Genomic DNA, 13740 nt, shown 5'->3' with positions numbered 1-13740 from the left:
TTCAGGAGCGAGTTCTCCAAAAAGTGATCACGTGGATTGTGTCTGCATAATAGTTGCAAGTTACAGCAACTTTATCTCTGAACTGGATTCTCTAAGGGTTACTCACAATGTCTTTTAAAATAGAACTGGCTTCTCAGTGGTTAACCAAACACTACCAGTTGATCCTGAGAATTGTCTGATGGAAGGGATTTTTGGTGGTGGAGGAGGTGGGGGAGAACACTACTCTGTTCATCAGATGTTTCTCAGTTCACAGCCACAGACTGGCTGCTTCAGCCCACACATGTTCCCCGACCATTCAGTTGCTGGCAATTTGGGGGTAGGTGTTCACTCCTTCTTTTATCCATAGAGAGTCCACTGAGTAACTCCTGGCTTCACTCCAAAGCAGATACATGGTCAGTTTCTTTTGTACTGTGCAATGTTTCACAAATTATAAAGATGTTTCCTTTTCACTTCTAGGCCACTCTTTTTAATTATCAAGCTCTAAAACAACTTATTTTTCCTATGGGGAAAAAAAAAGCCCTTCATGGTTTTAAAGAAGGCTCTCTCCAACCCTACACATCCTACGTGGTACAAAGTGTGCCTGGGCAGGAGAGAAGGCAGCATGCTTTAACCAATAACCACATATGTGGCTTCAAAGGCACCTTTTTTCATTCCATCTACAGATCAAGGGTGAAATCTTGGCCACATGTAATCTAGCAAGAATTTTTTTCACCAACTCCTTTGTTGCTAAGATTTTGCCACAGGAATTTGTGCCTCCGTGCAACAGGCAAGTTTACTGCCAACAAGTAATTCTTGCAAAATAGCCAATTCCTTGCTCAGCATTAAAATTAAATAGACTCAAGGTCAAAAAAGAAAACAAAACCCCAAGTTGGTTTAGAGGGAAGAAAAGAGGTTAAAGTTTAAATTGATTTTTCTGCTATGTAAAACTGGGGAGAAGATTCTGCTTTTTATAACAATTTCTTCCTAGGCCAGGATACATTTGAGTATACTACCAAACATTTACTTCACCTGCTTGTTTCCCAGTGTTACTCTCAGCATCACAGCTTCAAATTCATCAATTTCACCTGGTATGAAGCAATTTTTATAACTGAAATAGAAGCAATTCTAGGTGATTTATACCCAGGAATTTCAAAGCCTGCAGGAAACTCCCTGGGGGTGGTTAAAGTCAGTCTAACTTGGTTCAGGCAAAAGCAGAATTTGGAAGGTTGTGAATAAATATACACATGCTAGAGAAGTGTGCTAGTGCCTGGGCAGAGGGGGAGGATTCCCGCCTCTGGCAGAAGGCTGCATCCCTGGGGAGCACAGCAAGCAGCCACAGCTCTCTCCCTGCACAGCAGCTGCTCCCTTGGCATTGTCGTCCATCTGGTTCCCCTAAATTTTCAATTTCCATGGCCACTTCAAGCATATTGGTTATCATATTCCTGAACACACCTTATTTTTTCTTTCTAAGAATTACAAAGGGACACATTTTTTTCCATGGTGATTTGTTACCTGTAAACACTCTACTAGCTCTTGCTGGGTGTTCTGATTCCCATTAATGAATTACTATTTTATCACAGATTATGCTACTAAAGACAGAGTAGATGCAATCAAAGAGATCTGAACATCTCTTGCTGGGCAAGCAAACAAAGTGGCTCAACTGGTCCCACCCCATACTAAACTCCTGCTTATTCCCAATTAGAAGGATTTTCTTCAAGTAATACTGTTCTATAAATCCCGATGTCACACAAACAAAATAAAAGCCTCAGTCAATATACTCTCAATATTGCAACTATTTTTGCAAACATTTCTGTGTTGTCCATCATGTTGAAACAAAATACTGTTAATAGACAGACTGCTCGGTGTCTCTTTTACTGCAAAGTAACTAATATAGACAACATCTGCCTTGAATATAATCATAGTGATGACCTTTCCTCCACATAGTTCAAAACCACAATACATCAATACAAATTGCTTTTGCAAAAGCTATATGGAAATGAAGTGAAAACCAATGCATCATGAAAATTCAAGGTCCTTATAAAGACTGCTTTGCTTCTGAGACACAGAGCCCTGAAGTCAGGCTAGCATTGCACAAAATGGAAGATCATGAATGCTCAAATGCAAAAACCACAACTGAATCTGAGAAAGGCTCTTTTCCTGACTACAGCTCCACTGTTACTGAGGGGTAATGCAAAACTAATGATACACTTGAAGAACATGCCAGATTTGAAGACCACTGAAAGGTTGGTATATCCCAAATTTGACTTGCCATTTGCAATCTGGCCTTCGAGGCTGAGCACATTTCTATTGCTTCCTCCCACTGAGCCATCTGTGTGCATGCAGGCAGCACACTGAAACGTCAAGTGTTATGAAAGGAAGAGATTTGGGAAAGTTTCAATTCTCATATAGAGCATAAAAATCACCTGGGATGGGGGAAGAAGTTACATATGTGGGAGGTAACATCAAAAGTGGCTGTGTCTGAGGAAGGCATAACAAACTGGTACTTGTATAGGATTACACACAAATAATAAAAAAAGCAGGCCCTTACACAACATTTCAACTACATTTAAACCTGAGAAGCTTGCACGGTATTCTGGAATGCAAAGTTTCATGATATGAGATTAATTCTTGATCAGCTCGTAATAAACCGGACAGATACCATGAGATTGTTAACATATTTATGTTAAACTATGATGATGCATCAGTAATATATTTAAAACCATTTAAGTGTAGACAGAACTGTTCAATTCATGAAATTTGGCTTTGACTGTCCTAGAAGAGTTTTGTTGATTTTTTTCCTGAAGTAATAGTAGGCAGACAGCATCCCACTGCCTGATTTATAATGCCCAACTTTAGAAAGGACAAGAATGGAGAATGAAAGACAATGTTGTATCTAAGTAAAATAGTTTCCTCTTCACTGAAGACTTGATAACTAATATAAAGAAGGAAAACCAGAAATGATTAATAAGGCCCAAGATTCAATCACTTGAGTTGAGGAATTCTTCTTACTTGGTACTGAATCCTGATCCTATAGATACCCTGGTACGCAAAACACACCAACACTTCACAGCTGCTCAGTGGAAGAGAACTTATCAAAGTGAGAAACAACAACATTCTCCTTTCACAGGTCTAGGGGAACTACTTTTCTCATTACAAACAGAAAAGGAAATCTTTATGTGCCATAAAAATAGATATAGATATGCAAACTACATCTATTTCAGCAACTAATAAATGGAGCTGGCAAGAAGATTATGAATAATGGAAATACCAGAAACATTATAATTCATTTAGCAGTTGATACTGATATTATATAAAGAATTACTTCCTTTCCCTTTGCAAACTCCCTTGTCCCAGAACACCTAGCTTTCGCTAGAGGGCTGGTGATGAGAACCCTCTTCTGTACTGAAACTTTATCTTGCACAGAACTTGACCCATCCAAGCACCTGTTATACACCAGAGGCACCTCCATACCTCTGATATACATCCTCCCCAGAAATTCTGTGTGTGTTAAAGCCAGTAACAAAGCAGATGAGGTTTTTAAATGCTGAACTACCAACTTCCTGCACACTGTGTTACATAAGCAAAGTCCTTGACAGCCCCCACATCACCACCCTCCTCATATTTGTGTCTTCACTTGCTCACTCATGCTGTTCCTGTTTCCACAGATGCATCAGAGAAGCACGTGGGCAGGTTCAGTTTTCTTGTTTCTCCTTTATGAGAGTTTTTGAACAGCTAATTGTAATTTGACTAAAATAGTAATAAAAAGAAGTCCAAAATCCTGGCTTATGACCTAAACAAGTGCATGAGTCAATTTAAAGTTCTTCACAGAAAAGCAGACTTTCTGCCCTCTCCTGATTTGTTCTTTCACACTAAATCCAACTCATGATCTCCACAGTTGTATGTACCCAAAAAATCCAAGCCACCACAAGTCAACTGTAGGTCTCCTGAGATGATATCACACTCTGAGGTCCAAACTACACAAGTTTTTGAGTGCCACCAGTCAACAGGCTTGGAACAAGCTTGGAAATTAAATGGGAAGACAGGGGTGACGTCAGAGAACAAGAGTTCAGTTGGCAGCCATCAATGAAAAGCTGATACGTGCAGCTACTCGCACGTATCTTTGCAGTGCAACCCTAACTTAGGCTTAGTAACCTAGCATGGAAAGAAGTAGAACAAACACACACATAGTATTAGGTGAAAAGCAATAAACCCCTTGAGTTTACTACAATGAAAACGATTCAGTTCAGACATGGTGTAAGCAAGCAGTCAGGACATAGTCAGGACTCTCTATCATCAATCACCATGAAGAGCTTCATCATAAACATGAAATGACACTGTTCAGTCTAATCATACCTTAATCATGTAAGCATCTAAACATAATTTATGTTCTTAATTATTGAAACTGATAATCTGAGTCTCTGAAACTAATGTATTAAATTAACTATTCTCACTGCCACGCAAGACAGGGGAGTTCTTCAGGTCCTAATCACACAACCAAATGCCACACGACACCCAGTACACAGAGCAGAGCTGGAAAACAAACCTCACAAGTCTCAATGCTTTACCTCACTGTCAGTTGCTAATACCTTTCTCTCAATTGGTAATTACATAAATGCTGAAACCTGTCTTTCTCATTGCACCAGATCTGAACACTGCACTGAAGAAATAGGTTGCATAAAAATTACCATCTAACCACATAACTGCTTATTCACATGTCTTGAGGAATAGCAAGATAAAATCAACACCTTGCAACTGCAAGTAGTGAGTAAGGTATTGAATTCATAGTGCTATACCATTTGTGAATAAAATCATGCAAAATAATGCAAACCCACCAAGGAAATGTAAAGCCTCTGAGATAGTGAGAAGTAGTTTATACACTGACAGCATGGCTTCAAGATTATATTAAGCTTCAGCTAATCCTGACTGCACAGAGAATTTCAGATATAAAAGGTCATCAATATTTTTCCTTCTGACAGAATCAGCTGTATGGTGTCAGAGATTAAAGTAGCAGAGAACATGAGAGAGAAACTTCGGAGCCCTGATATGCTCATTAGAGTGGACCCCACAGCCCAGCTCCCCAGTGTCACACTAGCTGGGACAACGGTCAGGAGTCTTTCTGGACTGTGTCCTAACTGCAGTTCCTGGCTCTTCCCATGAGAAAAAAAATGCTGTAAACAAAGGAGACTTGAGAGAAAAAGAAAAGAAGTGCCATGGCCCTTTCTCTCACAAGGCTCAAAGAGGAAGGCTGAGGACAGCATGGACCTGGATGCCCCTGCCATCTTAAGGAAGGAGAGGGGTCACACAGGACCTCTGGGATGCACCTGCATGGGCACAAAGGGTAAGAGAGAAACTGGGTGCAAAAAGACAAACACTGATATAAACAGCCAATGAAAGTACATTCATTGAAATGTACACAATGTAAACAATGAAAGTACTGCAGGGATCCCAAGACAGATCTGTAGGCAGTTGTAAATTGTCCAAGCTGTGCGAGGTTTACACTGGAGCTCCCACCAGACTATAACAACTCATGTGGAAATGTCACTCAGAGGAGCTCACCTCCCTCCTTCATACACACCAGCTGGCTTTCTATTGATTTTACTACTCTGTGTCATGATGTGGATGAGATCCCTGGCAACACAGAAGAAGGTTTCTAGGAAATGGATGACAAATCCTTAATTGCTATATAAAATACAAAAGGCAAAGAGAAGAGTCTCATCCTGCATGGGTGAGACAAGCGCATAACACCTAAATTTATCCTTGCCTAATCCACTAGATAGAAACTTATGTCCGCTTAACAAAGTGAACTATTTAATGTCAACCCATGTGCTCAGGTGAACAGGATTTTTGGCACTAGATTTATTTAAAATCTTTGATCTTCTGTTTGTACATGTCAGTGACAGCTTACATTTATAAACACATTAAATCTCCTTTAATGCACAGTATTGTCTTCAATACATTGAAATACCTACATTACTAATCTTTATATATTTCATTGAGATGAAAGCTAGTTCAATTAGCAAGTCATGCCACATCATTCTTTCTAAAATCTCAGCATCAATGCTGGAGTTGATATGTCACTTAATATTAGTTTTGCTTAGTCTGGATATTGTATTACTATTATTGTGCCTTAGAGGGATCATAAAGCTGACTTTTTTTTTTCTTCCTCACTTCTGTATCTCTCATCAGAAAAACCTGAAAAAACCCCCAGCTTTAATGGCAATGGCTATCACAGCAGCACTACCTCCAATTTTGAAAAGAGCTGCCGTTCCACTGAGCAAGATGTTGACAGAAAGAAGTGCACACTGTAGCCCATCAAACATCCCTGTTGCCCTAGCAACACTCAGGGACCTACACAAACTGACTGCATCAAGCAGAAGGAAACTTGGAAGGGAGGAATAATTTCTGCACTTCAGCATCGTATCACTACTACATTTGACAGTAAACAAACCCCAGAGAGATCAAGAACACAATCAAGTGGAAACAGAGTACAAATGTATCCTTGGAAGTCTGAATGAGGAAAGGGAAAACCCATGGTTTAGCAGAGCTGAGCTTTGCTCTCAGTTACAAACAGTAAACCTGTGAAAGAAAAAATGACACTACAATGCAGCTGTAAGCATACTAACCTGATTTTTGACTTCACTGTTTTCTTCAATGCTCATCACTGCATGGATATACAGTACAGATGGGTCTGGCTCATTTCCCCTTTCAGCCTTTAGACATATGGTTCAAAGTGATGTTTCTTTGCTTAAATAACTGTCTATGCTGTCTGTCTCCTAATCAACCTGATCAGAGCAGAACACTGCTGACAGGCGGTTTCCCACCCAGACATGGCAGGATGCTTAGCCCTCTCCCTTTGTTTTTACAGAGTCTCTCTAGTCTGATCTTCTTAAAAAGAACTGCTGTGGGAAACTTCTCACTCACTCTTTTCATTCTTGGGGACCCAAGAACAGGCAACTGGAGGTGGTTGCTGGTGTTAAAGCACCAAACCAGCATTTTGCTGTGCCTCAGCACAAACCACAATAATTCACATCCCATCAACAGTTTGCATAAAGTGCTGCAAACTCATAACATGTGCCACAAGTCTGAGAAACTCTGACTTCTGTTCCTATATTCCCATTGAAAAGGCAGTGAAATACACATATTTGCAGTGATTTTATGTACACATGGATGAACTGCAAGGGAAGGTTGTCTTCTGATTGTTCTAGGGATAATACTGAATATTTTGGCAAGGAGTTACAAATTTGCCCTTTGATTATACTATTTATATTTTTGGAAAGTGTATTTATTATATTTCATATCAATATGAAATATTAACAACAAGTTGTATTCACTGTGCTTTCACCCATCCTTTTTTTATCATAAAAATACAGGTAGCACTGAACTTCCTTCATGTCCTCTTTCCACATATTCAGTCCAACTGGGAATCTGAAGAGGTCCCAGTCAACTGGAATGCAAACATTGTCCCAAGGCAAGAAGGATGACTGTTGTAACTACATGCCTATCAGTCTCAATTCAGTGTCTGGTAAAGTTACAAAGGTTATTCTGGAGCTAGTGAAAAACACCTGAAAGACAACACAGTCACTGGTCCCAGCCAGAACAAGTTCATGAAGTTGAAGTCCTGTTTAAGAAACTTAATTTCCTTTTATGACAAAATAATTCATGTAGTTGATAAGGGGAAGCCAGTTATGTGAACTAGGAATTTCAGTAAAGCTATTGATGTGAGGCCTCTCACAGGATTCTTCTGGACAGAATGCCAGCACACAGCTGGACGAACACATCATATGATGGGTGAGCAACTGGCTCACAGGTCAGGCACAAATAGTTATTTTATTTATAGTGAATAGGGTGGTAACATCAGACTGGTGATCTGTCACTAGAAGGTTTCCCAGGACTTCATTTTAGGCTCAGTTCTCATCAATGTTTTCATAAATGACTCCAAGGAATAATTAAGTAACTCTACCAATGACATTAAATTGGGAGGAGTTGTCAAATCCCTCGAAGGCAGAGACACCTTGCAGAAAAACTTTGACGAATTACAGGGCCAGGCAATCACCAACTAAAGGAAGTTTAACAAGGGCAAGTGCTGGATTCTGCATGAGGGACAGAGAACCCCTGGATGTACAAACAAACTAACCACAGACACTGGAGAGCAGCCACACAGAAAGAAATCTGGGGACCTTTGTCAATGGCAAGTTGAATATGGGTCAGCAGTACCCTGGGAGGCAGGAGGGCAAACCCTGCCCTGAGGGGCATCAGGTACAGCATCACCAGGCAGGTGAGGGAGGTGAAGTTCTTACCAACACAAGTAAATCAAAACCAAGAATATACAAATTTCTGTTCATACTGAAAATATTCCCCTGATCCCATATTAATTCAACTTTTCCGTACTATGACTGTGTCTGTGCTTCTGCACATGGACTAATTGGGCTGAAGAAAACTGCAACAGCCTGCCAGAAACAATACATGGATTTACCAGGGAAAAAACTATCTCACATCTTTCTGCCAATGGTTCTACAAAGAAAATTAACACATCACACTTTTGGCACACATATTAAATAACTGCTTCCACAAAAACCGTTTGCCTGGGATGCCAGAGAGCTATACAGATTTTCATGCAAGACTAACTATAATACATGAAATAGAACTTTGACTAATTTGTTGAGACAAATGTGTTTTTTCCTCAAGACTGAGATTGTGAAATGTTTACTGGTTATTATTGCAGGAAGCAAACACAAGTTGTAACTGCACTCCACTAAGAAAAAATATTAGAATCGTACAAATAAAGGACCCTGCCACGCAGCTGAGACTTCAATCCCTCTTCACGTTCGTAACTAAGAGAATTTAGTCTTTTGTTGGTGCTAGGGGAGAACAGGAACAAGGCAAGTGCACATCAAGGATGGGGCAGTTGAGCAGAACACAATCGAGTAACATTTTCCTGCTTTCCTGCCCCACACATCCTCAGGACACACAGTTTCTCCTACCAAAACACAAATGGCTTATAACAAAAAAACAGCCCCTGTGTTCTTCTGTAGAATTCAGAGACAAAAGACTGCTGTACAAAGTTCAGTGGGGTAGAAAACTGCCCATTGATGATTCTGCCAAGTGAAAACCAAGTTCACACAGCCCTTGCTTTTCATCTTAGAACAGTACTAAAGCATGCCTTTGATTTATACATACTCATAAAAACCTTTCAACCTTTCAGTTGCATATTACAGGCATACAAGATTAATACAAAGTCAACTATTAATTTAGCATCAGGAGTAAAATTTGCATCTTTAAACTACTGTTTTTTCTTGCAACATCACAGAAAACTAGATGCACCAATTGCATTTAGTTAATAATAAACAGCAAGATGCAATTGTGACAGCTACTTCCTCACAGAAAAGGTTTTGGTGGAGAAAAAAATGCCATGATAAGGGTAATGTAACTAATAACCAGTAATCCCTGCAAGAACACAACCTGAACCCATCAAAAATCCTTGCTAATCACAGCAGCAATGTCAGAATACCAACCTTCAAGGAGTCAAGTACTCAACCTGGCATGTGGCAGATACAAATCAACTTTTCTCAGTCTTCCTGAAATGCAAGAGGTAATCACTCTACTACTTAATGATTTTACACAGAATCACCTTTATTCTGTATCTTTTCAGTATGCACAAACTGGATGTGTAAGCTGAAAATCAGGTCGGCAAAGTGTTTTTATGTCTCAGGATTTTGCTTGCAGCATCCCAAACTATTCTTGATCACTACATTTCATTAAAACCACATACTATGAGGCCACTGGGATTTCATTGTATACTTTGAAAACAGAGGGAGACATAATTTTATGATGACTGAAAGGATATGAAGTTTCAAGCAGAGTAGATAGTATTTCTCTGTTAGCACTTTGCAACTTGTAGTAAACACCTAGTAGTCTCACTAATGATGTGATACTATCATATTAAAGATCATGTCATCAACTATAAAATGGAGCAACTAGGTGGATGCAAACAAGAAGCAACACTGAATCAGTACAGTCTCACCAGTCTGTCCCTCTGCAGGGAGGCTGTACTTTCTGAGCTTCTGTAATCTTTAGCAGCCAACTTAAACTGGAACTAAGGAGACAACTCTACAGAATAACTAACAAATGAAGTGTGTATTCAAACTTGTCTATAAAGGCCAGTTCAAACAATACTGCATTCAGAGTAACAGCTAGTGCAAAAACAAGGCTATGATGTCCCTCTTTCATGACTGTTTATATTCAGTTTAGTTGGGTCATTTGGCAGAAAAGTTTGATTAAACCAGAGAGGGATTTTTTTCAGTGTACCCAGTATCCTTCAAATCCTTTTTATTTCTTATGTTTTGATCCTTTTTATTAGAAGACTGAATTAATATAACAGAGCTTACCAAAAGAAAAATTATTCAGCTCATATTTTTACCTAATGAGTACCACTTAACCTGAAGGTTGATTTACAAATTATGTACAAAGTCATCTCTTTTTTTGTGTGATATTCTCACCAAATATGATGAAGCTGAAAAACCTCAAAAGTCAAGAGGTTCAAGTAAGTTCTATGTGACTGTTTGGTCAGGAGTTTTTGTTTCTCCCCTCATGCTTTTCTTCCCCATATGAGCATGCTGGCATGCAAGGATTTGATCTTATCAGCTGTGAAACTGCTGCACAAAATCATAGTAGGAAGATTCAACAAGCTGTTCCTCCCACACTCACCTACAAAAGGGACTCCCAATTCTAAGAAATACATTTCTTTATATAGTCCTCTCAGGGTTATGCATACAGCAGCTGGTAAATTATAAGATAAACACTTTAATCTCATTCTCTAAGTAGTCCATTATTGCTTAAAAGGAATTACAAGAATTAAGTCATCCTTGAAATAAAGACATAAGTGCCCATAAAATTTTCTATAGCTATTTACAAAGGGAGGAGCAAGAAGACCTGACAAGAACCATCCTGGAGAATTCCGGGGGTAGTAAATGCTACACTCTGATGCTGTAGCGTTTATGTCTCCTTATAGCACAACTGTGGGAAAATTCATGAAGCCAAGGGTGCAATATTAAATAAATGTAGTGTGAAATAATGCCTAGAGCTAGCATTGAAATCCATGTGAATTATAATCCATGAATAGGAATCCAATTACAATCTAGAGATATTAAATGTTACATTAATTATGTAACATAATTAATTAATGTTATATTAATGTTAACATTAATGTTAACATTACAATATTTAGGCAAAAAAATAGGATATAAAAATAATTCTTTATGTATGAAAGTCTAGCTAGCAAGTAAAGTGTTAAAATTCATATTTCTCTTGAAGGCAGTTATCACACTAGTAGCAGGGGTTAACTAGCAGAGAAGAATTTGTAAACTTCAGAGCTTGAGGTAAATTTTGGAGAGAGGATAGGAGGAAATTATCTATTAACATTTCAAAAACATTCATTAAGGTTTTTTCTGAAGCACTAGTTTGAAAGACAAGATTCCATGGGCTTGAGAGAAGCGAGTAAATTCTGCCCTGCAATAACCACTTGTGTCCAGACTCTTAACCACAGAATCAAGGTGGCATGGTCATCTTTATTATGAAAAACTTCTTTGCTCTAACTATGGGATAAAGAACAAACACAGAACAAGTGACCACGAGACCACTGGCACACCACAGCAAACCCACATTTTTGCACGTCTGCACGCTCTCATGCTTTAGAATTCTTTACTCATTCATGCATAAAATTCTAAACTACAACAAACACAAGTGATTCATGTTGCAAGGCAGGAGCCTGGCTGCCACTATGCATTCTCAGTTTCCAAAGAAAGAGTCTCTACTACTGTTCATGTTACAGAAATCTTCATGGATAAACGCTTTCCTTTGTTTTCAGGAGCGAACTGAATTTCAAGTATGGATTTTAACCAAGTAGTCTGTGAAAGTCAGTAACTCCTGTCACTTACTTGGCTTAGAGTTAATGATGACATTTTCAGCAGAAAGCTGGGGTGGGAACCTGCAGTTGTCTCCTTGGCCCTCACTGCTGCCATACTCTATGACGTCCACTTGTCCCAGCGGTACGCTCCACTTCAATAAATACCTCTGGCCAGCTGTCATGGTGCCGCTGCTTTCATAGGAAGAGCTGGAAGATGCACAAATTATTGCTGTGACAAGCAACTGTGTTTCATGGCATACTATTCATTATTTTAGCTTCTAAAATCTGCTGTTTATCAGGTTGAGTACAGTGCACAACTTGAAAGAAATACATGCATCAGGCTGACTTTTGTGACTGACCTTTCCTGGTGTGTAAAGAGCAGCCATGCAGCTGCAGATAATCTTGTCTATAACCACAGGACTGCCAACAGTCCTTACACTACTATAGCAAAACACAAATGACCATTTTTTAAGACCAATGTGCAATCTGAAATCCTAATACAAGTGCTTGGGATTATACTTTGGATCCACATTTTCCTTATTTTTTTGAAGCACTTCTTTCTGGGCCCTAACTGCTATATTTAGGGAAGTATGGGTGATGGGGACCTTTGAATGACTGTTGGCAACAGGAAGGACAACATAACAGCCCTCTGAAGGGCTGACAAGCCAAGTTTCTGCCAAGTCCCACAGCCCAGATTGTTCTGTACAGCAGACCTCTGCAACTGCTGGGGCTTCCAAGAGTAATCGTGCCTGAGCTGCTGTTTCAGAAGTGTGTATCACAACAGGCACTTCAGAGGAAAGAGCCCACTGAGGAAGCTCATTAGGAACAGAAATGACATTAATATTAATTTTACTTTGTTTCCTTCATTTCCTTATTCCTATTCAAGAATATGTAACAAACATCTATTATAAAGGACAAAAGAGATGTTAATGTGAACAAAAGAAAAGGTTTATTTCACAGAAAGCATGACTGAAATCCAGAAGTCAAATGCTTGAGAGAAATCAGCAAAATGCATTTACTGAGAACAGTAACTAAATGCTGAAGTTCAGCTAGTCAGCTACCTATTTGCAACACAGACTTTTGTTTCAATGAGGAAGCAAGTATGAACAAAGAACACAACTGCTACAAGTAAATATTTATAAACTGTTGACCTAGCTCAGAAGGAACAAAAAAACCTAGGCAGAACACAGTTGTTTGGTCACTAGGGATAGCATCCACCTCATCCAACTGTGGTTACTTCAGAGTTAGGCCACCAGCTCTGCTGGTCATCTAGACTGTGTGCAAAGAAAGACCTGAGGGTTATGCCATCTGTAAAAATATCTATCTTTTGCAAACCAGGAACACTCAAACTCTCTGGTGCTTAGGGTCCACTAGTTACAGAGGACTTTCCTGTGGCTTGCAAAAGATACATGCTTTTACAGAGGATATGACCCTCAGAGGGTCAGAGACTTGGCATGATCATGAACTTTTAACATGGAAAACAAAAAGAGACTGCACTTTGCTGCTTCAAGTACAAATAGAGAAAATCCAAGACTTTACTGGTATGAAAGAAGATAAAATACGAATTGTTAAAAACAATATCCAAGTGTTACTAAGAAAGTAAAGAATTTGTAAAGGCAAGGATCACAGGATAATTGACATGAACTTGTTCATTTTCTGAAGTCCAGTTATTACATGGCACTTCTCACTCACTAACATGAGACCAAGCAATCATACACTTAGAAATATATGTACAGGATTCATACTTCACCAATTAATTAAGATATCAACTCATATTATGCTTAAAAAAAACCTGTTCCTGGAAGATTTTAATGATCCACATTTTCTTTGTTAGAAGGTACCATCACATAAAACACTTT

The 13740-nt window shown here is 39.1% G+C and overlaps 1 protein-coding gene across 7 annotated transcripts in view; it reads right to left on the bottom strand.

The window, feature by feature from the left end:
* The window catches only part of ARHGEF10 (Rho guanine nucleotide exchange factor 10), a 109955-nt gene that overhangs the window by 39351 nt on the left and 56864 nt on the right, over nt 1-13740 (bottom strand). For all 7 annotated transcript variants that reach the window (XM_063389330.1, XM_063389328.1, XM_063389331.1 and 4 more), the window contains one exon: nt 11913-12088. In XM_063389330.1, the coding sequence (XP_063245400.1) occupies nt 11913-12088 (176 nt within the window). The remainder of the gene's footprint in view (nt 1-11912; nt 12089-13740) is intronic.

The sequence above is a fragment of the Prinia subflava genome, chromosome 2, assembly GCF_021018805.1.
Source record: "Prinia subflava isolate CZ2003 ecotype Zambia chromosome 2, Cam_Psub_1.2, whole genome shotgun sequence".
NCBI lineage: Eukaryota > Metazoa > Chordata > Aves > Passeriformes > Cisticolidae > Prinia > Prinia subflava.
This window is presented reverse-complemented; position numbering and strand designations above follow the sequence as displayed.